Source organism: Barbus barbus, assembly GCF_936440315.1.
Source record: "Barbus barbus genome assembly, chromosome: 2".
NCBI lineage: Eukaryota > Metazoa > Chordata > Actinopteri > Cypriniformes > Cyprinidae > Barbus > Barbus barbus.
In genome coordinates, this window is record NC_136730.1 from 22664618 (window position 1) to 22691811 (window position 27194).

The 27194-nt window shown below is 36.0% G+C and overlaps 1 protein-coding gene across 1 annotated transcript in view; it reads right to left on the minus strand.

The window, feature by feature from the left end:
- Positions 1 to 260: 260 nt before the first annotated feature.
- LOC306886727 (terminal nucleotidyltransferase 4B-like) overlaps positions 261 to 27194 on the minus strand; it is a 38364-nt gene continuing 11430 nt past the window's right edge. Inside the window, exons 2-12 of the mRNA XM_079444051.1 lie at positions 12684 to 12807; positions 9969 to 10015; positions 7541 to 7661; positions 7340 to 7447; positions 6844 to 6972; positions 6044 to 6257; positions 5799 to 5925; positions 5522 to 5631; positions 5249 to 5439; positions 3777 to 3923; positions 261 to 3005 (exon numbers count right to left, since the gene is read on the minus strand). Coding sequence (XP_079300177.1) covers positions 2865 to 3005; positions 3777 to 3923; positions 5249 to 5439; positions 5522 to 5631; positions 5799 to 5925; positions 6044 to 6257; positions 6844 to 6972; positions 7340 to 7447; positions 7541 to 7661; positions 9969 to 10015; positions 12684 to 12807 — 1459 coding nt within the window. The 3' untranslated portion in view covers positions 261 to 2864. The remainder of the gene's footprint in view (positions 3006 to 3776; positions 3924 to 5248; positions 5440 to 5521; positions 5632 to 5798; positions 5926 to 6043; positions 6258 to 6843; positions 6973 to 7339; positions 7448 to 7540; positions 7662 to 9968; positions 10016 to 12683; positions 12808 to 27194) is intronic.

Sequence of the window (27194 nt, forward strand, 5' to 3'; positions counted from 1 at the left end):
AATAAAATATATAATTGTTTATGCATATTCAATATTTGCTTAGTTTTGGGATTACCAGTTTTTAACATAGACGTGACTGTTAAGAAGTCAATAGAAACATTGAGAAAGCTGCAGTTCTGTGCTTTGTGCATATCAGTGAAGCAGCTGCAATAGCCTACACTTCACAGACAGGCACTACAAGTAGGACATATACAAAAATGTATAATTCTGCCTTATTTAATTTTTTTTATAACTCTGCCTTATTTAATTTTTTTTCTTTTGTGGATTAACTTGACTGATTTTGGAAAGTGTGATATGACTGCTCAAGCAGCAATAATTGCTCCCAAATCACTGCCATATTATCTTCCTATATATACACAAATAAATCATAGATCATATAAAGTATTATATTGGTATGCCAAATACAATAGAGATGAGGATCTGGTAAATGTCTGAGTCTGTCTCGGGCAAAGAGTCCCACCTGGACAAATGATAAGCATAATTAGCTCAGTTCTTCTGTGTGATGTGTCTCCCACAGTCAGAGAGTACAGTTACATGTGACATTTTAATAGATTTAAGATTATTAACTCTTTCAGTGTCAGGTTAAACCTGGTGCACTTGCAAAATTACACATCAGTTGTTCTGTAGTGTGCAGAATGCAGCTGCAACTAACTAAATATTTTTCAAAATCCCTCTGAATGCAAGGTAACAGTATTTTAATTGGAAAATAAGTTTGTGCGCCGAGTAAATCTGCCACCCTATAGCCAATTTCTAACAATTTCCTCAACCAAAAGAGAACTATGAAGTTAAGCAAAAAAACAAAAACTGTATTATTGTTGAAATTGATACATTTAGTCTTTCACAAAGCGTCACTGGGTCTTGGAGAGAGAAAATGTTGTGAGGTTTAATTATGGTTTTCATTAAGATTCGCTCTGACTATAGAACATCATTCATTTGCTTGGCTCAGTCACTGGTGTTAAGTTAAATGCCCTATACCAAGACATTAAACAATATCAAAAATTGTCCAAACAACATTTAGTACACTTAACATTAGGAAAGTACAAAATGTATAGCAACTTTTCAAAACAAACAAAGAAAAGAGGTATTGAACATGAATTTTATAGATTAGTAAATGTACCAGCCTGATTGTTTGATAGTTGTGCTGTAATTTTTATTGCATGGATGATCATGGATACATGTGAAGTAAACCTGTCTGGAGCACTGGCTGTGGCACTAATGATCCTCCAGTTGTTCTATCTCTGCATTTCTCTCAACTCTATTTCAGTGGCATCCATCTGGTTTTAAGACATACTACTGGCTTCGATACTCCATTTTAGCTTCATGTACACTCAACACAGGTGGAGCAACTACTATTACCTCATCAAAAGCCATCATCTCTTAAACCTACAGAGATCCGTGAAAACTATTAGGCAAATCTTAAAACAAAAAGTCACGGGGGAATTAGAGTGAATGAAATAACCTGGCCACCTACTGTTTATCTGAAGAATTGCAATCATATTAATTTAGAGAGAACAGGCATTCTTACAATACATCAAGATCCAGTGGAATGGAGAAATAAAAATAAAATAAAATTAACAAAAAATAAAAATCATACTAAATAATTCACCATCTCTTTTTAAGTAGACCAGCCACAAATTAAAATGTTTAAACCATTTTTTTCTTATATCGCTGTTAAAATGTACTTTCAGAAATAAACTTGGTCACTCGATTGTTATCAGAAAAAGGGTATTTGACATTCAGAAAAAAATGTATAGCACACTACATGACAAGCAACAATCATGTTTTGCCACTCAGCCATAAGACAGAACACAAAACATGTCTGGCCTCTGCGGTCAGCATATAGAAATCCACTGTCTTTGATAAAAATAAATACATTAACAAATACAACTTATTTTGTGATGGGGCAGATCATTCCGAGAAGCAGACTGAAAACCACAGATGTGGTGTTCTTTAAATTTCCAGATCTACACACTTTACTCCTCTTGCTGACAGACTGCTCACACACACACACACACACACACACACATTCATTCAGTGTGCACTGAGTTGTGTGCATTTTCAGATGTGCAGTCAACTACTAAAACCTCTCTCACACTGCCCAACCACATCATTACAAGAAGAGCAGAAGAGGCTGATGATAAGTGTTGGCAATTGAACCCAAACCCGTACATAGCTGTGAAGAGCTGTTTTCTGGTTAATGTGTGTACATCTATAGCATGGCAAAAATTGAACAATACTATAAAAGTATTATGAAACCATTTCCATGTCGGATAATATTTTTGGGGTATTTTGTGTTTTTTGTTGTTTTTTTCTTTGTCTTTTTGTATAATTTTTTTTTTCTTGTACAAATATTTGTATAATCTGCGTACATGACAAAAAAAGAACCACTCTTCAAAAAAGAAAAAAACATGCATAATTTCTCTTGTACTAATTACGTTTTAAATTTTTTTAGACATTTAAAAATCTTTGCACTTTCAATGTAACCTTTTTTTTATAATTCGAGTCCTTTATTTCAGTTGTCCTCAGTGAGGCAAAAGTCCAGGGCTTCAGGTATTGCTCAAGTTGAATTCTCTCGCCTACATTCTCTGGTCCTCCAACATATTCAGTAGAGCAGAGCAGCTCCCATATGGGCAGTGAGCAGAAGCTGTGCAGAAGCCAGTGGAGATCAGGCCTAAACTCTCCCACATGATTTCAATCCCATGGCCTACGCCCCACTTTAATTATTCTGTTTTTTTTTTATTTTCCAGCTACAAAGTCAAACGCATCCCTTAAACAGTGGGACAGGAGAGATAAATGATACCAGCAGCACCCTTCTGTGGTCAGAGACATTAAGAGCAGGTGTGAGTCTGCAAGAACAGCTCCCCCTATCTACAAAAGTCCTCATGCGCTACCTCACGCTGAGGTTTCCTCTTCTTCATGTTGAGTTTTTGGGACTTGCTGTTTTGCTGGATCTTGTTGGGGTTGTTGTGTGGCCCTTGAGCACTTTTGTTAGCAAGCTGTCGGCTCTGAATTAAAAAACAAAAACAAAGATGATTTATATAAAACTCTACCATGTTGCGTTTTTTGTTAAAATCAGTTAATGCGACAATATTTTATTTTAAGGATCAGTTCTCACTTTTAACTAGTAGCTTATTAGCGTGCATATTACTAGCATATTGGTTGTTTATTAGCACTTATTAGACACATATTAATGCCTTATTCTGCATGACCATATTCCTTAACCCAACCCCACTACCTTACTAACAATTAACAAGCAGGACATTTAGGAGTTTATTCAGTGAAATCTCTTATTTAATAGCCAATGTGTTCCCTAATCTAAAGTGTTACCATTAATGCATTAGATATCATAAACTAAAAACATTCTAAAGCATTTATTCATCTTGGTTATTTAATAAATATACTGTTGTTCATTGATAATTTGTTGGTAGTGTTCATTCATTATGCATGTGATAATATACACAGTCATGGTACACAATGCCAGCAGAGGAGAAAAGCAAAATAAATAAATGAATAAATAAAATAATAAAAAGTCACTTGAAAATACAACTTAAAATTCTAAAAATGTATTAGCAGATAGTAACATTAAATAAGATTAATAAATTCTGTATTTTACCACAGATTAATTCATGATACCCTGAATTTGTTAACTAATACCAAATCAATTTGTTAACTAATGCTAACAAATCGAATGTTACAGTAAAGTGTTATGTATTACTGAGATACTGAACCAATGTCTCCATCATAAATGGAATCAGTCACCTCCATCAGGTTCTTACCTTGTTGCCCTTATTAGTGGGGGTGGCCATTGTTGCTGAATGATTTTGTGATCTGTGATTGGACAGATTCCTTTCTGTATTCTCACTGTAAGATTTAGAGCCCCGGCCCAAAGCTTTTGAACTTTTACAGGGCGTTCCATCAGAGTCCTGCAGAGAGCAGACAAAACAAATATTTTTATTATTATTATTTTGTAATGCAAATAACATTTTACCAATAGTGTATCTAAAATGTATTTAGTTTTATGCTAAAACAGCATCTAATTCTATTTTTAGTGTAAGAAAATGCTCATAGTAAAAATCAGTTTAAAAACAGATGAATAGAATATTAATGTGACGGTTATTAATATTACCATATTTAGTATGAAATAAGGAAGAGACAAACAGGATAATGTATTTATAGAAAGAAAACCTATATTAACATATACACACACACACACATATATATAAAATATAGGTTTTCTTTCTATATATGAAGAGTTCTGGGCCCGTATTCACAAAACATTTTATCTTACCACTAAGAGTTCTCTTAAATAGCAGTAAAAGTTTTAGCTAATAGTTTTCTCTTAAAACCTACTCTGCTGAGACAAACTTTTACTAAGGAATAGAGAGATGTCTTAAGCTAAGAATAAGGGTGGGCTGACCTCGCTGTTATGGAGGATGTCAGCATGCTTACTAACTATGCACACAGTGATTGGCTGATAGTGGAGGGGTCTCTGTTAGAGATTTATTCACAGAAATATTTACGTTGCCATATTCAAATAAAAGGTTGAAAAATGAAACTGTTAATTGCCACATTCAAAGAAAGATTTTCAAATGCAGGCTAAGTGTCTAATTAAACAAGTATATGTTCAGCTAATTGTCAGCCTCTTACGTGTATGCGTCTCAATTATTGAACATGCATATAAACAGCCTTTTAATTAACAGAGTAGAATAATCATGGCTGATAGTAAGACATGCAAAGGTAAAAGTCAAACTGGATGCAAGAACATCTGGTACTTCTTGCCCAGCTGGTTAATGGATAATCAAAGTTGTGATAACCTCCAAAACCAAAAAGTGATACCTTTTTAAATGCTCATTAACTGTCAAAGGTTTCAAAAAATGGTTGTATTCTAAGGCAGATTGCCGGCAACAGCCATTTTAGGATAGTTTGTGGCTTGGTCTTAGTGACTTAGGAGTCCTCTTCACTACTCCTAATGTTTCACAGGTTTAGGAGCTAGTTTTAGTGCTAAAACTTTTTGTGAAACACTCTTAAAGCAAAAATTTAGGAGTCCTAAATTTAGGACTGACAGCCATTATTTTTACGATTTTCTCCTAAATCGGTGAGTTATGAGTTACTTTCAGCCTTAAGATATTTTGTGAATACGGGCCCAGATGCAAAAGCCTAAGTGCCGTCTGAAATTTTGATCTAAAATTATAATTTTTATCAGGGTCCTATGTTTAGGTCCAGTAATTTTACTCTAATGGCAACTTACCGCATCACTTGAGCTAGAGGCCGTTGAAGATGATGACGATGATCGTGATGAAGGGAAAGAGGGGGAAGGGGAGGAAGAATTTGATGACACTTTGCTCCGGGGAACAGCAGGAAGTACCGCACTATCTTTTGGAAAGTTATTATTACACTCATCAAGCTCCTCAGACTCAACTAGCAGCGTGACATCATTTGCTATGGAGAAGAAAAAAAAAGGGATATTCAGGGATATTCAAGTTATAGACATATCAAAATGAGCTCAGGGATGATGTCTTACCATTACAATTGAGGACTGGCTCGTTGTTGCTACGCTGGCCCCACTGCACACTGATCCAGTCACGGTACTCTGCTACTTCCTGTGTGACACGGATTATTCGACCAAGAATACTGTGGAGAAAAGATGGGACCAATCATGTAGATCTGGATTTTAAATGACAGTATTTTTATTTTTTTTCACCTTTGACTTCTCTCAATGTTTGTGTGCAGGTTTTTTTTACTATTGAAATTACAACTTAGAAAATTTAACATCTCTTTTATAGTTCTCTTTGTCTCACCTCTCTGACTTGTTGTTGGGGTAGTACTTGGCAATTGGGGACACAGCGTGACTTAAGACAACGTAAGCGTAATCAAAAGCCTCTTTCACCTGCATCGCCCCATATGAACTTCGCCCTACGTCATTGCCTATGACACAAACACAAACAATGATAAGAACATCTTCCATACCATCTTTGGTGACATGTTTGTATCAGTTGAGCTGTTTAAAATGTGTCAGTGTGTGCATTAGGGTTTGTGTTTGTACCTGGCTGCAAAGGATCTTCAATGTAAAGCATAGAGGGTCTGTACCCATCCAGCATGCCTTTCTGCACTTCATCCTTGGCCACGTACGAGCCACCATCTTTGATCCTGATCCCCGTCTTCAGGTAGTTAAAATGCCGTCCGTACAGCTCAAAAAACTCAATCAACAATACACCGAGGTTTGGGTTTGAACTACACTCATCCTCTCTGTAGTGCAACTGGGAAATAAAACAGCAATTATAAATTATACTTAAACTGTTGGATTAACAACAAGCCTATGAGCAATTATCATTAAATGGGTAATTTTCACTCCTGAGGCAAATCTTATGAGGTATATACCTTTAATTAAAAAAAGGAAAAGGCTTTAAGTCTCTTATGCTCACCAAGGCTCTACAATATATTCAGTAAAACCCGTAATATTGTGAAACATTATTAACTGTTTTCTATTTTAATATACTTTAAAATGTCTTATTTCTGTTATGACAAAGATTAATTTTCAGCAGCCATTACTCCAGTCTTCAGTGTTACATGACCAACAGAAATCATTCAAATTTGCTGATCTGGTGCTAAAAAAACACATTTATTATCAATGTTGTGCAGCTGTGCAGATTAATATTTTAGTAAAAACCATAATCCTACTCTATGATGAGTAGAAAGAACAGCATTTGAAATTTAATTTTTGTAACAACGTAAAAATCTTTACTGTCACAGTGAAGTGCAGTATGCATGTTTTTAGTAGAATTTATTTTAGGGTACTGTGAGACCGTGTGTGTGTATTTGACGGACTGTGTAGAAGTGTGTTACCTGTAAGAAGCTGACAACCATGAGGAACAGACTGTATGATCCAATTCCTCCCGTAAAAACCTCATTCAGCTCTCTCTGCAGTAAAAACTGCTTCAAAACCAGCACCAGGTACGGTAATACAGGAAATTGCTGAAACACACACAAATACACACAAGTCAGAAAATAAATCTGCATAAAATCAAGACTGCAACTACAAGACTAAAAAGCACCTTGCATTTAAATGATGCATATCAAATACAGAAATCAATCTTCATTCTCACACAAACTAATGTACAGCAACAGGAGAGTTTACTCTTGATAACATATCAAAGCACGTGGAGGAAGAGTATGGAGAAAGGGAAAAAGAACATGATAAATAAGGTGCTTGAGAGCCATTTCACTTTTTGAGATGTTGAAAATCCAAATAAAATTAGTTTCTAAAACCGAAACAGCTCCATCTGAAGTCAGCATTTCTGTTGAAAGAGGACTTAAAAAAAAAAAAAAACACCACACTCACCTGTTTGAAGTCCTTGATGAGGTTTGCAGCTTTAACACCATTCTGTATGTTAAAGCTGATGTCCACTTTTACCTCTGTGTGCAAGTCTGTCAGTTTAATGATGGGGACCTACAAACACACAGAGCGTTAAAACACAAGCAGGGATGTCTGACAGACATCAAGAACAGCCAACCCATGTGTATGACACAGCGGTGCTCGTACCGTTGCTTTGTCCAGGACTTTGACAGAGTTCTCATCTGCAATTTTTCTCTTGCGCAGTGCCTCTTCTAGAGTCCAGAGAGGTAAAGTCTCCCAGTGACCAAAAACCACCAAGTCTATATCACTGAAATAAAGAGGGAGAAGAGAAAGTGTTAAATATAAGCAAACAAGAATGATTCTCTTCTTAATAAATGAGCAATACACTGAATGATGTTTTGGAACAAGTTTGATGGCTTTTAATAAACTAAAAACAAACTTATGAAAGGGCACCAGAGTATGTTACAAATTAATTTATGGACGTTACAACTGAATATTAAACTAAACTGTTTCAACAACTAGCATACTTGTGTATTGGCACAGACAGATTTATTCCACTATGTCTATGGCTGGGCGATATGAGCAAAAATTAATCAATCTCTGCATTTTTTGGCTGATTTGCGGTATACGATATTTTCTACGCTTTTGTATTTGGATTAAAAAAAATAAACAAATAAAGTGAATGTAACCATATATTATGTTAAAAGGGTTAAAATTACATTCTAACATTGCAATCTAAAAACAAAAAAGCAATGCTTTTAAAGCAGAAGTTAAAGGTGGGGTACATAATTTTTCAAAAATGCTTTAGAAAACAGTCCGAGTCGAGTACCAAAACAAACTTTCAGCCAATCAGCGTGTCTACTCATGATGTGGAGGAGAGAGCGTTCAGTGAACAGCGGAGCCGAGCGGCACAGAGATAGAGATGGTGGATAAAAAATAAATAAACAAGAGGAAAACGTGTGCGGAACAATAAGGCAAGTAGGAACCGTGTAAATATCGGATCAACTTTCCAGAGCTGGAGAGAATTCAAGGAGCGGAAGTCCTGCGATCGGACGCTGAGGTTGCTTTGGTTCTTTTTGATGGGTGGGTGAGTAACACCGTGTCTACACCGGACACGCCGCGGCACAACAGCTAAAATCTTCCTACACTGGACACGACAAAGTGACCGCTGAAAATCATTTGAAATTTGTGTCAGCACGCCATAAACACGGCAGCTATTTTCTGTCTGAGATTTGTCGCACTGGGCAGCATCCAGTGTAGACAGCATCACTGATTATAATGACTTCTATAGTAATCTATAGTATTCGCTCGCGTCCGGTGTAGACACGGTGTAACACTGGTTTTGCTTTGTTCATTGCCTGGGTTGCGTAAGCTATGTATGTGTGGGTCAGAGCTATCAACATAGTGGCAAGCCTACCCAATTACAGTCACGTTAGTTAGTGCTATCATACAAATACACTTACTTGTAGGTTTAAAATTCTACATGACACATTGTCCAACTACAAATATTTCAGCAAAATGTATATTTTAGTCAGAATTATTGCGCTCCTATTACATTGCGCTCTGTCTGATTGGTGCGCATGCGCGCAGCGGCGCTCGTTGTAAATGAAGTGTGTGAAGTTCAGCGGAGAATCTCAAAGCTGAAGGCTAATGCACTTCTGATAGCAAAATGTAAATATTTCCATAGCTTTCTAACATTTACAGATGGAGAATATACCTGTGAAATGCAAGTTCTGCATTTAGGAAAACAGCACATCTCAAACACATTAAACAGCGTGAGTCTGTCAGCGGCACACATCCTTTCTGTCAGAGCCATTTTAAACAAACTAAACTATAGGCTTCTATATCTAACTTTAAAGCCCTTCATATAAAGTTTGTCACGTGTTTAGAACAAATTGTATTATGCATTATTGTATTATGTGTCCTCCACTGTATTTTCAGATGCGCTCGTTTTCAAACTACTGTACAGTATATCGATATAAACGGTATTGCCTCATATCGTATTGCTTATACATAATATATCGATATATCGTACAAACTCGATATACTGCCCAGCCCTATACTACAGTTCAGTAATCCAGGTGGTGTATACAGTATGACTGGTGAGTGACGTGAGACTGGCGTAAAAAAAAATAGGGATTGTGACACACTCGGAATCACAGGACAAGCAGAGCTAAAATGACAAATTTGGTAACACTACAGTTACATCTATTAGTTGCTTATTAGCATGCATAATACTAGAATATTAGCCACGTATTAGTGCTAATTAAGCACATATTGATGCCTTATTCTGCATCCCTAATCCTACCCAATACCTAAACTTAACAACTACCTTACTAACTATTAATAAGCAGCAAATTTATTGAGGGAAAAGTCATAGTAAATAGTTAACAAGTTCTAAAGTGTGACCACAAATTTAAATCTCCTCTTTGCAAGCACAAAAAACACATACACACACAAACACATCTACATGTCATAAAACTTGCATTACACAATTACAAAAAGACCATTTTAGATCATATGAATTTTGTGCTAAGTGAAAAAAAGCAGCAAGAGCAAAATAATATTTTTAAAATTATTATTATTATTATTATTATTATTATTATTATATTACCTTGTAGGTAAATACAAGCCTGTGCTAAAGCTGCCAAACACTTGAACCTGAAACAGAATAGAAAAACAGGTTAAATCTGCCTTTACAAGAATCTACCAATGAAACCATTAGTCCCAACACTAATGCATTCATATTTAAAAGAGGAAAGATAGCATGCAAATCAGACACAGGTATTCCCACGAGACACTCTGATGTAGATGATGATGAGTACATGAGTGTAATTACTTGCAAAAACACACTTGGACTGAAATTGGTGAGAAAGATGTGACCTCATAAGACACATGAATATTTCTATGTTGATTGTTACATGCTATGCAAGCCTATGGGGCAATGTACTCCATAATTTAAAAAGCGCAAAATAAATAATAGATAAATATACATTTGAGCTAAGCATAAATAAATAAATAATTCAAAACAAGCATTCAACAAGTAGTACACAAAGTATTCATTCACACAGGGACTTAATGTCATGTATGTGGTTCTAAAATAATAGGTAAAGCCTCTCCTTGCAGAGTTAAATACTCAAACTTCTTACACTGACACAAACTATTCACATCCTTTAGGCAACGTTGAGAAAGAGATTGAAAATAATTCATCTTTAGTACTAACCATTAGCAGCTGTTTGCATGGGTGCTGCTTTCAACTTACAGGGGAAATGATCGTTTTAGGAGCTAGAATTACTGACAATAAATATGCATTCCCAAATTACACAAGCAACCAGACACTGGCACTGAGAAGGGGATACTAATTTGGTTTCCTCAATGTGTAAGTGCAGGAAGACAAACACAGCAGTGTGGCAGCCAAATATAAACATGCCTCTGAAGAACAACTCTGATACAAATGCATGTTCTAGCTACAAGTGCCTTGCCTACTTTTCTTACAATTTGCACTCATATATACGGCAAGAAACATGTGATCTGTTATTACACCGATTAGATTTCCTTGAAATATTATCTTGCACTCGAAGCTAAATAGACAGTTTCAGACAGAAATAAAACCAGACCTTTTTTTTCCCCACAACGCAAAGGTTAAATCAGGCTGTTGACACACTTTAGATTATTTTTCAGCTTATTATCCATGCATTTAAAAGTACATTTTAGCAACAGAATGTCCCACCACCTCTGAAACACACTGAAGAGTCACTGTTGAGTTTGCTGTGCTATATTGCTGTGCAGATTCTGTGCAGTTGAAATTTCCACATCATGTGTCTTTATTATCGTACTGACAAATGATGAACCCCAATAAGACATATTTCTTTCTCTGCCAGAACACATCCATAAGCTCCAGCTGGCTTACAGATCTGACAAAATTATCTAATTTAAAGGGTTACTACACCCCAAAATGAAAATTGTCAATCACTTACCCCCATGTCGTTCCAAACCCGTAAAAGTTTCTCTCGTCTTCAGAACACAAATTAAGATATTTTAGATGAAAACCGGGAACGCAAACTGCGTACGCTCTTCCATATCAGCCGCAACACAAGGATGCGCTATATCTATTCAAATCAAAATGTAAATACACGTAGAATAGAGCATCTTTGTGTTGCAGCTGATAAAGAAGAGAGTATGCAATTTGCGTTCAGTGGATAATCTCTAAAATGGCACTACGGTGACACGGAGAGACAGAGAGGAGATTAATTGTTGAGTCATTATTTTTATTTTCTTTGCGTACAAAAAGTATTCTCGTCGCATCATAAAATTCAGATTGAACCACTGATGGCAGATGGACTATCCTGACGATGCTTTTCATATTTTTCTGGGCCTTGACAGTGGTAATTACTTGGCAGTCAATGGGACAGTCACAAGCCTCCCGGTTTTCATCTAAAATATCTTAATTTGTGTTCCGAAGACGAACAAAGCATTTACAAGTTTGGAACGACATGGGGGTAAAGTGATTAATGACAAAATGTTCATTTTGGGGTGGAGAGTAACCCTTTAAGAAATTAGATGATTAGCCACCAACCATTACAAAATCTGGTTTGTCTGGCCAGAGAACTGCCCCCCCAACTGAGCCTGGTTTCTCCCAAGGTTTTTTTCTCCATTCTGTCACCGATGGAGTTTTGGTTCCTTGCCGCTGTCGCCTCTGGCTTGCTTAGTTGGGGACACTTAATTTCCCAGCGATATCGTCAATTGATTGCACAGATACCATTTAAACTGAATTGAGCTGGACATCATTGAATTCAATAATGAAATGCCTTTAACTGAAAATTTAGTGTTTAATCTTGTCATTTTACATTATTGACACTATTTTCTATACACTATTTTGATATTGGAAAGTTGCTGTGACACAAACACGCTATTGTTAAAAGCACTATATAAATAAAGGTGACTTGACAAAATAGCTAGAATGAGCAATGCAAACTGTAAAAAAAAAAAAAAAAAATTATATAAAGCAAATTCACGGTTAAATCAATAAATATCCTTTTAGATGTACAGGTGAATTGAGAAGAGTATTTATTTAATTTCTAATGGGTTCCAGTGACAACTTAGAAATGGGGTTCCTCAAGGCTCTATATTTAGACCTTTACATGTCCATGACATCAACATAATGGTGAACTACTACATCTTGTCTTTGATATTTAAAAGGTCAAGTGGAAGTTCCGAAAAAGTGGTTGTATTTATGCCTCTTTGGCAGATACCAAATATTCAAGAATACAAAATGACAAACCCGCAAGATGACAATCATATTAACTGAAACTGTGTGTGTAACACTAACCTCGGCACTGGGCCACAAGTCCTTGATGACCCTGTGGATCCTGCTCACCACCTCTTGCCTCATGTGCTCTTCCTCTGGACGAGGAGAAATATAATCATAAAAGTCCTTTATCTCCTCATGCAGCCTGGACAGAGAGAGAGAGAAATTCAGTATTACATAATCAAAGAGTGATTGCATTATTGGCAATAAAGCTCTTTAATGTTTAGCACAAATACTAAAAAGTGATTTGGTGGCACCACAAATGTTTAAGGGAGAAAGGGAGTACCACTTTTGATCCATTCAGTGCTCCCCTTCTATATAGAAGTATAAATTCCTTTTTAAAAATCTTATTGACACCAAAAATTTGAACGATATTGCATGCTGTCATGTAAGCGATGAGAACATTGGTTAATATGACTCAGGGTAAGAGAAGAACAAAGAAACTAATTCACACCCTTGTTACAGTAAGTAACCATTCAAAGGCAAGTTACTACAGCTGGGAGAGCTAGTGAGGCTTCTGAGTCAGGAAAGGGAAAGTGTAGCTAGGTGACACCTCATTATTACACATCTCTAATAATTTGACCCCAGAAAATAGCACACCAAACCAACCCAACCTGACCCAGCAGTTCAAGTTTATTCCAACCTGTTATCTGAACACTAAATTCAAGCAATGGTAGCAGTATCTAACATGGCATGGGACAAACCTGCAGAAATACTATACAGTCGTGGTCAGAATTATTGGTACCCTTGGTAAATATGATCAGAGAAGGCTGTGAAAATTAATCTGCATTGTTTATCCTTTTGATATTTTATTTTAACAAATTCACAAAAAAACTAACCTTTCATTGGATAGGAATTTAGGGGGGGGGGGGGTTCATTATGAAATAAATGTTTTTCTCTAATACACATTGGCCACAATTAAATGGCACCCTTTTATTCAATAGTTTTTGAAACCTCCATTTGCCAGTTTAACAGCTCTAAATTTTCTCCTATAATGCCTGATGAGGTTAGAGAACACCCAACAAGAGATCAGAGACCATTCCTTCATCCAGAATCACTCCAGACCCTTTAGATTCCCAGCTCCATGTTGGTGCTTCTTCTCTTCAGTTCACCTCACTCATTTTCTACAGGGTTCAGGTCAGAGGACTGGAATGGCCATAGCAGAAGCTTGGTTTTGTGCTCAGTGACCCATTGTTGTGTTGTTTTTGAGGTTTGTGTTTGGATTATTGTCCGGTTGGAAGATCCAAACATGGCCCATTATAAGATTTCTAACAAGAGTCAGTCACTTTATCTATTGGTATTTGATAGAATCCATGATGCCATGTGTCTAAACAAGATGTCCAGGAGTTCCAGCAGAAGAATAGGCGCACAACATCAAAAATACAGCAGTATGTTTCATTGTACACATGGGGTACTTTTTATCCCTGTGTTCACCAAACCCATCTTGAGTGTTTGCTGTTAAAAAGCTAGTTTTTCTCTTTCATCTGACCATAGAAGCCAGTCCCATTTGAAGTTCCAGTCGTGTCTGATAACTGAATATGCTAGAGTTTGTTTTTGGATGAGCTAGGAGAATTTTTCTTGAAACCCTCCCAAACAACATGTGGTGATGTAGGTGCTGTTTGCGATTTTTCTTTTTACGGTTTTCTGACCCCGAGACTTAACTATTTTCTGTAATTATCCAGCTGTGGTCCTTGGAGAGTCTTAAGTCACTCAAACTCTCCTCCTCACCGTGCATTAGGACGATATAGACACGTCCTCAATCCAGGCAGTTTTGTAACATTTTCTGTTGATTGGAAATTCTTAATTGGGGTCAACGTACCTATTAAGCTCACCAAAATCTACATTGAGACATTTTTAGTGCACAAGATATTTGTTTCAGTACAAAAAGTTGCTAAAATAAAATATTAAATCTCTCACACACAAAAATATTAAAATGTTACTTTAAATGGCAAAAGCATTTCAATTAAGATATACATCATTAAATTCAAAAAGTCTGGCTGTGCTTAATGGGTACATTTTTGTACCCTTTAAGCACACCCTGCTCCCATTAAGCTCACATCATGTTTTATTAAAAATTCTTGCTTATTTTAAGGAAAAAAGTCAATCACAAAAAAAAAAAAAAAAAAGAACACTAAAATCAAGCAACAAGGCATTCAATTTGATCAGTTATAGATTCATAGTGAAGTGTCATTTAAGCACATTGCAGAATCTAGACTAGTCCACGTTCAGCTAAGTAACATTAAAAAATCAAATAAACCAATAAAACATTTAATTCATGGGGATGAACACAGAAACTAGCCTCATTACGAAACATATTTTTAAATGGATGTCAACTTATCTATAGTCTCTTTAGGCTGGAATACACTACACGATTTCTGCTCCGATTTTCCACAGATTTACAGTCTGGAGAAGTTGATGCTAGTTGCCAAAGATCAGAGCCAATCTGCAGATTTGAGCTGACAGAATCCACAGAAAATCGATTAACTTAACTTAAAGTGACAACCATCAGTTAATATGTGAAGTCTGTTTATTAAGTATTTGCATAGAGTTCAATGTGGAAGAGCACACTGAGCTTAATTGGAGCAGCAACATTTTTTTATAAATTTCATGTAATATTTGTTAAAATTACAGGATTTTTGCTAAATAAATAGTGTAGGTCATGTATTAAGTTCATACATATTTTAATATGAACACCTATTATTAACAATATCTATGAAATTATACTTTTTCTTATTGATGTCACACTGAAGCTGTGTGATTTTCACAGTAGTGTACACTTTAAACTCACCTTAAAATAACATGAAATATTTAAAAATTACAGCACTGCAAAACCACAGAATAGCAATGAACTGTCAATTTATAATATTATGGATGTAAAAGTACAAGCCAGTAAAGCCTGTGAAGTAATATGCTAGCGTAACACACAATCTTATACAGCTAGTCAGCTGACTGTGTTCTGTAGCATCTGCGCTGTGTTGCTAAAACTATCTTTTGGATCAAAAAGTAATTATTTCCCACATCCGAGTTCCAGGTTATAATATGCAAAATCTGAACATTAATCTCTTAATTTTACATTAAGTAGTGAAACGTACCCCAAATAAAGGCTTAAACATCTAAAAAACGCACATTTAAGGGACTCCCTTTTTGGTAAAAGTTTTTAGACAGCTTTCAAAATGGACGCCAGACAGTGTGAACACATGGAAACTCATATCTCAGTGTGCAATGATCCGATTGACTTGAAAATATAGGACATATATAGTAACAAACACATCAACTGGTTAAGACATCAAGTAGGATAATAAATTATTTTTTCTTTTTATAATCGGTTCTCAAAAATGGAAGTGTGCTTAATGGGTATGTGAGCTTAATAGGTACGTTTACCCTATTGCCCTGATGGTGGAAATGGGAATTTTCACTGCTCTAGCTCTTTTCTTAAAGCCACTTCACTAATTTGTGAAGCTCAATTATCTTTTGCTGCACATCAGAAATATATTCTTTGCTTTTTCTCATTGTGATGGATGATTAAGGGAATTTGGGCTTTGTTTTCCCTCCTATTTATATTTCTATGAAACAGGAAGCCATGGCTGGATAATTTCATGTTCATAACGATGTATCGTCACAGAGATTTGACGATACGAGTATCGATACAGCTGACCCTGTAATCGATATTGTTGCACGTGTGCAGCAGTGGACCATGCTTAATTAGAATACAAGAACAGCGTTTAAAATGGAGTAGAAAAGTGTGAGGTTACTAAAAAGCAATAAATAGAGCATAACATACAGGCTGCTACAACAATGTTTAATCTAACCGCAGGGGAATACAACTGGTTGCCTGATATAAAGAGACGTAATCCCCAAAACAGAGCCTCCCACTTGCGCAATACGGAAAAATCTGCTAAGTGTGTTACTTATCTTTGTCAACCTGGCAACCATGTGTACGCGCGCTCTCTCTCCACTGTGAATAAACGTGCTTGCTTTCTGATAACACTGGTAGCTTGCAGTTTAGCGATCTCCACTTCAATATTCTATTCTCAGAAAAGTGTAATTTATCAACTGTTCTTTTGTATGAGAGAGAGAGAGAGAGAGAGAGAGAGAGAGAGAGATGCTGTGTATACATGTATGAAATACCACCGTATTAACAGTGAAGCTGTGGCTTTAATTCCTTTAGAAACAATGATGTTACCAGCTCCTTGTTGAGAATGATAATGTAGCTCTTGAGCGATTAAGCTATTTTATTAATAAAATTGCGGGGAAGCACTAAAAAGTTTGTTCCTGAATGTCTGTGAGTGTCTGCAATGTGATGTGTGAGAGTGACTGAGCATATGTGTGCATTAGATATGGTGAAGACTAGGGTTGAGTACCGAAACCCGGTACCAATATGGCACCGGTACCTATGTAACCGGTATGTAATAGAACCGAATCAGAACACAGATTTCGGTGCCATGCCTGAGCGATCGATTGAAATATTTGTCTGTGTGTCTCTGAAACGAACGTAAGAAGCATCATCACCGGCACCGCATGTGAAAAATAATTTCCCGAATGAGAAAATGCACGTGAACTCAAGTCAGAATGCTCTAATAATACAATCCAACAAATCTTTGTAGCAACGCGAGTGTGCCGTTTTCACATTCCGACTTAAAAGCACAACTCGGGAAATGGGAGCATCCGAGGAGCGTGTGAATTAAGGATGTTCATGTTAACCATTTAACCGTTAACCAATCAATAAGAATTTTGACAGATTAATACAATCAGTTAAATGGTTTAAAGTCACTTATTTATTTATTTTTCAGTAATTTATCAAAATATTTTTAAAAGTTTGCGGCATGGTTAAAATAAGCTACGAGCATAAAAATAAAAAGTCAAAAAAAAAAAAAAAAAAAAAAAAAGTCGCCTATAAGTTGCATTTTATTATTTCATTCAGAAATAGGCCGACGTGAATTACAAACATTATAATAAACACCGTAAACATAGCTAGGAGATTTTAGTTTCCCTCACTCCACAACAAATCCTTTTAATTAACAGTAGGCTATTTAGAAAAGAACAAGAATTAAAAATGTAAGAAGCTATAAGCTATATAATTTAATTTATTTAATATTAATTTAGGCTAAAACGAAACTGAAATCAATGTTGGGTCTCTCGTTCGACAGAAAATCAAATGTTTCCGTATTCACAATGTACTTGAATGCCAAAATAGCCTATTATTTACCTTTTATGAAGGCCTACTTTACTCGCGTTCCAATATCCACGTAAAACTAAATGTTTTGCATAGCTTCACGGTGATAACGCTTAACGGCAGATTTTACTACATATTTAAACTGAGCAGTGTGTGTTTTTTTTCTCCACATGTTTGACTGATTGTTTTTTTATAATTGTAATGAACCGGCTGCATTGTCAAGGTAGAATGCTTAACTGTGTGCGCGCATGCGGCGCTGGTTTGATTTGTGTACATTCACAATAAAAACAAATCTTTGCGCTATTGTAAAATAAGCCTAAAAGAAATAGGATGCCGCTTTCTGCCGTCTGGTTTTCTTTAGCGCAGCACAAAAATTAACCGAAACTCTGCATAGGCTACGTGTTGCAGTTTTTCTTTCGTTTTCTTAAACTATTATTTAAGTGAAAATATATTTCTCGTAGAGAGAGAGAGAGAGAGAGAGAGAGAGAGAGAGAGAGAGAGAGCCTAGCTTTATGATGATTTTCTCCACTCGCAGAAGCGCTGCAGGTGCGTGATGTGAATCCTCGTGTTCTGTTTGTTGGTTTTTGCTCATGTAAAATTAATCCACGGAAAACAAAATGTTAACGAGGCACAGGCACTTACTCTAATTTAATTCAGTTCTAATTTAAAATAATCTTGTCGGTTAACGGTTAATAATCAGTTAACGAGCATCGGTTGTCGGTTAGGAAAAATAAATGAAATCAACATCCCTAGCGTGAATGCAGTAATTACACTTGCTCTGATGTAGCAGGTAGCCTTCCATTAACTAGCTAAGCTAAACATGCCTAAATTAAAATGCCTAGAGCTACAATTCTCTTGTATTCACTTTTTTTAAACCTGTTGTCCAACAAAAGAAAACATAACATTTTTAGTCCACAACTTTTGTGATCTGATGTAGCTTCTTGTCACAAAATATGTTCCATAGGCTACTAATACATTGATTAACAATGGATTATAAATATATTTAACTATCATGAAAATACCAGAGATGGCTTGAATAACACAGATAAACTATACATTGTCGTAGTCGAGTGTTTGTGTTTGTTTTATCATTTGACACGTTTATATTTTCTGTTTACTCAGTAACAGTGATCGCAATACCTTTGTCTATACTGAGGATTTCCTGGAGCTCCGTTACTTCTGTGACTGGATGTGTGAATTTTTTGTGCGAGGTCGCCCTCTGGCGTCCAGTATGAATGAAAAAGACGTGTTCAGCGCTAATGGGCAATCCAATTATTAATTGGTCATTTAAAAAAAAAAAAAAAGAAAAGTAATAATTGTTTTATAAGTATCGGTTCAAGCACCGTTTAGGCACCGGTACCATTTTAAAAGTATTGATTTTGCACCGGTATCGAAAAAAACCCAAACGATACCCAACCCTAGTGAAGACAGCGCATTAGTTTAGAATGCTTCTAATTTTAATTTTTTTTAAATGTAGAGTGCGCGTTAATTTGTACAATGATAACCTACCAGCAAGATGATTTTTTAATATATTAATATGAGTACATTACAATATAAATTTATTAGAACGAGTACATTATTTTTTATGGGCTTAAAAACAAGATGCAAGCAATCAGAATGTTGTACCTGGTGGGGAGTGCACAATGTAAACATTAAACAAATGCCATTACCTATATTGTACTGTGGTACAGTTATGGAGGCCCTTCATAATGCAGAGGTCAACTGCCTGCTCTGCCTATAGTTAGAAATGTCCCTATAGTATGCAGTGTTTAATAAACAGCCGTTTTACTAGATTCTTCTGAGGTGAAATTTAGTTCAGTCCCATACTGTGATGTGTATCGTAGCCTCTGTATCGTGATACGTATCGTATTGTGACTTTGCTGGTGATACACAGCCCTAGTTCATAATCACCCTGAAGTGCTCAATTGTGAATATGACGGGGAATATACTTCAGAGATTATTTTACTCATAACAATTTCTAGGGGTGACAAAAATTATGTCCATTGTGTATTTGAGAAAAACATTTATTTCATAATGAGATTTTCCCCCATTTTCAATTGTTTTTGTTCAATGAAAGGTTAGATTTTTGATTTTTTTTTTGCCTACTTTAATCATATTTACCAAGGGTGCCAATAATTCTGACCACGACTGTACATGAGAACAGCTTAGAGAAGAAGAATTCATTCACTGAAATAATCTCTTGGTGTCAAGTTCAATATGTTCAGTAGATGACTGCACCAAGGCACCTGCTATCAGCTCCTATTCTCTTCCAGCTCCTACTAACACAAGTCTTCTGGTGCCAGGTGCCAATCCCATGACCAGGGTTGAATTTGCACATGCCTGCCAAACTGGCCGTCATCATTACTCATGCACATATAGCTGCTGCTGCAGGTGGTTCCATCATTCTGTACATGTGCTGAGTCTGCCCATGACTTGGGTAATGACTCCAAAAGACTTCCTGTAGCTCAAACATGACACTAACAACAGCAAGATCATGGGTTTGATTTCCAGGGATTGCAAGAACTGATATAACGTACACAATAAATGCAATGTAAGGTGCTTTGGATAAAACTGTGGCAAAATACATAAGTAAATAAGAAAAAAATATTCCTACATAGCAGCATCAGAAAACTTCGGAGGAAACAGGCCACTTAGGATGTATAAATGAAAATTAGTCCATGTTTTACTCACCCTGAAGGCATCCTAGGTGTATTTGACTTTCTTCTTTCAGATTAATCAAATGAACTCACATCGGCATGATAAAGTTTACATAAAATGACAAAATCCATCTTTGAAAAAATATTTGAAGTGAAATTTAATTATTTAGTTTGTCTCACGTCCCATTAGATTACATGGAGAGGGCAGGGTTTATGACCTATACTGGGACCAGCCACCTGGGGGCGATCGAGATGCGATGGCTTCACTTTTGAGGATTAGTGCGGCACAATTGATTCAGATTAAAACAGCTCCGAGGGGTGAATAAAGGCCTCCTATAGCGAATCGATGCGTTTTTAGTACAAAAAAAAAAACAATACATATTTAACAAAAAAAAATATAAACAGTTTTGTGCAACTTCTGCTATCTGTCATACGTGCGTTCACGAGACATTGTCTTTCCAGTGGATTACGTAGGACGCCGATGCAGCGCATGCACGTGCGAGTCTCGAAAAAAAACAACGTTTGTTTGCAGGAGCAAAGGAAGCAAACTTTCCTTACTTCAAAGGAAAAATCATTCTCATCTTGCCTTATATCGAAATCCTCTGACATTTTTCTTTACAAATACTCGTTTTGTGCTTCTAATTCGTGACGTTTTGTTTTGCTGTCTCTCCTCTGCACTTCCGCGCTCGTCATGAATCTCTGACACTTAAGCAACACATACATCCTATGAGAAGTGAGAAAAAGGTGTTTATATTGTTTTAAATATGGATATTTGTCTTACAAAAACACATTGATTCGCTACAGGATGCCTTTATTCACCCCCCTGAGCCGTGTGATGCACGTTTTAATATGGATGCTAAAGCTTTATTTGACTACTTTGGACCTGTTGAACACTACCACCCGCCCATGCCATTATAAAGCTTGAAAGAGCCAGGACAATTTTGAATATAATGCCAATTAGATGACCATTTAAGTCCCTGTTTTGGAACAATGAAAATCTCAATGTTATGAATTTCAGTTAATCTCAACTTCCAGTTAAAACAGACAGTCACCTTTTTTAGTCTAATACGTACATGCACATTAGCTGAACCAGTCTGAACAAAATACACTTTCATGCCGATTCAATTTAAAGAAGAAAATTTTATGATACCACTATTGTCAGATTTGACTGCTGATTTGATATGCTAAAAAAAAAAAAAAGGTGATTTTGTAGATTTTGGCGTTTACCAGATTTTAACAAAAAGTATAGTTTCTATGTAGGAGTTAACCAACAAGAAATGTAAGATCGCAGAGTGGATTGGCTTGCTCTTTCGTCCTGAGGTTGGACACAAAATCTGTGTGGACACTGCAATTACACCTACACTAAATTAACATTCTTTGGTTATTTCTATATTTGCAAACTGCTAGAGCAGCCTAACATAAAACATACCGTTCTTTCACAATCCAGGCCCTCCTCCACATTTGACAGTAAGTGAATTTTGGACGGGGCGCATTTATTTCATGTCACATCTTTAACGTGTGCAGAACAAGGTGTTCACTTCAGAAACCTTTTTCCTCCCAGCATCTGACCAGAGCAGACAAACATTCAGACAAAGTTCTCATTTGAGCTTAAATCACTGGTCTCAAACTCAATTCCTGGAGGGCCACAGCTCTGCACAGTTTAGCTCCAACCCTAATCAAACACATCTGATCCAGCTAATTAAGGATTACTAGAAACTTCCAAGCAGGTGTGAGTTGGAGCTGGTTGGAGCTAAACTCTACAGAGCTGTGGCCCTCCAGGAATTTAGTTTGAGATCACTGACTTAAGGGAAAGGGGAAAGGGAAGGGGTGTGTGGCCAAGTATGGTGACCCATACTCAGAATTTGTGCTCTGCATTTAACCCATCCAAGTGTACACACAGTAATGAACATACACCCGGAGCAGTGGGCACGAGGAGCAGTTGGGAGTTTGGTGCCTTGCTCAAGGGTCTCACCTCAGTCGTGGTATTGAGGGTGGAGAGAGTGTTGGTTATTCACTCCCCCCACCTACAATCCCTGCCGGACCTGAGACTCGAACCCATGACTTTCAGGTTACAAGTCCAACTCTCTATCCATTAGGCCACGACTGCCTTAAACTAACCTACAAGTCAAAAGTAAGGCTGGGCATACACGGTGCGATTATTCATCCAATTTTGAGCCGATTTCTGAATCGTGTGACTTTTTTTTTTTGAGTCTGGTCGAAGTTCAGTTTTGTCGTGCAATGTTCGTGCAGTGTACAGAGGGAAACGAGAAGCGATTAGCCTCTTCTGACATGCAATCGATGGTCGGATGAATTTCTGACATGTCAGAAATTTTGGTCGCCCCTCGTGAGGGTATTGCACAATTGAAGCAAAGCTACGAATTGACTGCCCTAAACGCAGTGCTTTTTCCCTCACTGCGCCTGCGAGGAAATAATACTTTAGCTATTTAAACTTTATTGCAGCAAGAAAGAAAACTAAAAGAGGGAGATCTTTAGATAAAATAAAGTTATAATCACTGGAAATGTGAATCATTGTCCATCATTTTGCAATCAGTGATGGACAAGGATTCAAACACGTCGCAAAATTATAAATATTTCAGTTTTAAAGCATGAAGGCGAGCCAGTGTATACCACGCAAACAGTTTGCAAACTGCATGAGCGTAATGCCTGAGAAGTTGTTTTCAAATCCAGTCAATTCATTAAGGTAACACTTTATAATAACGTCCAGTTATAAGTAATTTATAAGTGATTAGTTAATGATTAACTAATCGTTTAAAAAACATTCATAAGCAATTAATAAGTGATATGCTAACAATTTGTGTATGTTTTGTTAATTCATTTAAAAGTCATTTACAAGTAATTAGCTAATGATGAACTAATCATTTACAAAACATGACTATACATTCATAGATGATTAATAATTGATATGTTAATATTTTTATCTATGTTTTGTAGAATAAGTTTTGAATCATTTACAAAGCTTTCTGCATCCCCTAATCTAAAGTGTAAACTAATCATCAGTTGTAAATGTTTTACAAACTTTATGGTTTCCAGTCGTGTGTGCGTAAGTAAATATATATATATATATATATATATTCACAAACAACCTGTAACCTGGAAGGTTTGTAAAACATTTACAACTGATGAGTAGTTTACACTTTAGATTAGGGGATGCAGAAAGCTTTGTAAATGATTTATAATTTTTATTGAGATAATAGTACAATGTTGACATTTCAATGATCTATAAGTGATTAATAATATATTAACTATTAACTATTAACCATTAAGGATCTGTTTGATTATTTCATGATGCTATTTATAAAGATAACTTATGACAGATTTATAAATCGTTAGCATATTACTTAATCATTTGTGAATGTATAGTTATGTTTTGTAAATGATTAGTTCATCATTAGCTAATTACTTGTAAATGACTTTTAAATGAATTAACAAAACATACACAAATTGTTAGCATATCACTTATTAATCGCTTATGAATGTTTTGTAAATTATTAGTTAATCATTAACTAATCACTTATAAATGGCTTATAACTGGACGTTATTATAAAGTGTTACCCATTAAACTACAGAAAGTGAAAGTCAAAACTGATCAAGCTTTCGGCATCTATCACTGCATTAACGGCACATTCTCTCAGAGGAGACGAAAAATATGGAAAAAATAGTTTTTGGAATTTCCTTGTCTATAATAAAGGTTTTATTTTCATTGACTGAATATTCATTAAGATGTTCATTCAGTATTTGGAGTCGGGGCATAGGATTAGCTAGACGGTTGAGAATTTTAATTATAGGCCTGTTAATTGTGGAATATATCTAAATGTTTTAATTTTCTGTGAGGAGTAATCTAAATTAATCTTTTATCATCCGTGCCTCGGTTGCGCGGTAAATGCGCAATTATTTTGGGGCAAATGAATTGTAGACCTATAAATTTAATAATATAACTACCATAATTATTAGTGATGGGCCATTCTTGAACGATTCGTTCATTTTGAACAAATCTTTAATGTGACTAAATAAGAACGAGTCGTCACGGGGAGCGACATCCTATAGGTTCTGCACTGAATTAGTTCACCTGTTTCGAGCCTTTGGGTTTGAGTCGTTCGTTCATCACGTGACAGCCTCATAAGCTAAACCTATGCAGTCTGAGGGGAAAAGACTTAATAATAATAATAATAATAATAATAATAATAATAACCAACTCTTTAGTTTATTACCTTTGTTACCACATTCAGTGTTATGGAAAAGAACCATCATGACAGAAATTCACACATTTATAAACTGTAAGAATTAAAAAGCTACAATTTGAGACCAGAAACGCATCATGTAACACAGTAAATAATAATAATAACTAACCATGCACCCGTTTGTAAGGAATTCAAATTAACTAATTTCTCTATCCAATGCCGTCACGTCACGTGACAAAAGAACGACTCCAACCCGAAGACTTGTCAGATAAGAGGTGAGGTGAGCTAATCATAGACTAAAGACTCAGATAAACAACAAATTATTTTGTTTTCTGTTTCTTATACCATTATAGTTTTGGATTGTTTGCAGTGTGATCAACGTTTGCATAAGTAGTAGATGTGTTAGGGAAGTAGCACGTAACATTAATTATATTTTGCTAAAATGAACGAAATGACTCGAAAAAAAGATTTGTTCATTTTGCTGAACGAGACTCACAGGTCCAAGTCAGTAAAATGATCCGAACTTCCCATCACTAATAATTATAAGTACCATAAGTAATAATTTAATACATTAATTGGAAATGCTAAATCTTCACGATATCACCGATAGTTTTTTTTAAAAGATCTCTATCGTCCATATACGGTGTCATCGTCTGTGCAAGCGCAACCCGAGTATTTCACACGTATAGTGTGAGAACATAAATCGTGAGCTTCGGCTTTACATCGCATGCGATCTTCTCGTACAGTGCGAGTTGATACCTTACTGAAATCGCACAGTGTATGCCCGGCTTAAGAGTGTTAGAAATAAACCACTTTCCTACGTCATCTGCAATGACATTTTAGAACTTTTGGACAGGTGAGAAACAATCACACCCTGAAGAACAATTTGAACTCTAGGAATTCTAGGCATCTTATTACTTAAGAATGAGACTCACCCCTTAAAAATGCTCAGAATTATTCAAACTCCACCTTATCCACCTTCTAATGCAGTGAGAAAGAATTGGTTACATAAAGGTAAAGGTCCACTAAACTGATATTTGCTTATCTGAATGGAAACGCTGAATGAAAACACTCATATTTTCTATCTCAAGGAAGGTCTTCGTACCTCCGGTCACTCAGGTTCAACAAACTAACAAACAAGTCATGCAAAGCTTTGAGCATAAATACCAACACAGACAAATACACAAGTCTCTTCTGGGGCTCTGATCAATGTAAGCATATCTGATTATTGTCTGCCTGTGCTGGTAAAACTAAACTGCATGTGAAAAATGTCAGCTGTGGGTATGATGCAAGTAGAGGCAGTCTGACAGCATTCATCACAGCTGGCCACCACTGCAACATGAACACACCTACTGCAGAAGCATGCTCACGATTCCAGAGACACAGGCCATTGGGTTTTTGTGTTCTGGGACAAAGGGTGGTTCCCATTACCAAGACGAAAATCATCATACATACAACAAGCCGATTAAAAATAGTTTTTATACAACCAAAACATAATACAAAAATACGAAAAAATTGGCAGGCTGAGTAAAAAAAATTGATTTTTTTTTAAACTGGCCCATATATATATATATATATATATATATATATATATATATATATATATATATATATATATATATATATATATATATATATATATATATATATATATATACACACACACACACACACAATATAAATGTTTAATTTATATTTGCTTGAAAAAATTCAATTTTACCAAACTTGTGTTCATTAACTAACCCTCTTCCTTTACAAATTTCCTTAATGAGCTGGAAATTAGCCATAATTTGAGTCCTGACTTATTCAAAAATCTGACATATTAACACACACACTTTCATACAATCATTAATTACAAATATAAAATACAACTTTAATGAGAGGTTGTGTATTGTGTGCGTGCGTGCACCTGACGGATAGGGAGGTATTTTTGTGTTTATGCGCATATCAGGTTTATTCAAAGGGCATCTGTATGTTTGCATATGGCTGTGTGTTTGCAAAGGGTGTGTTGTCTCATCAAGACTAGATAGAAAGTGGGTTTCACTTCTGGGAACCTAAGAAAGGAAGTTTAGTCCAAGAAACAGAACTGAAAGAAATCAAGTGGAAACACAGGGCATGAATGGCCTCTTGATCTCACCATATCTGCTTTAGCAACACTCTCACAAAACATGCAAATGGACAAGTGAGAGCAGAAGCAGACAAACCAGACTAGTCAAATCTTGAACAAGATGAAAAGTAAAAAAAAAAAAAAAAAAAAAAAAAAAAAAAAAATGAAAAGAACTTTAATCTAGAGTTAAATCAATCCCAGCAGGCTGCCTCACAGTTTCAAGAGCACATTTGCCCCTCAGTGTCATCCAGCCTGGCTGTGGGAAACAGACTACACACAGAGAGTCTGAGTTTCGTTTCATAGAATAAGCTGTTCAGATCAGTTTCAATTCTCCAGAGCAGTCTGTTGAGACCTCCAATCAAGCATGAGTAGCGTGCAGTTTACTCCCAGTGTCAG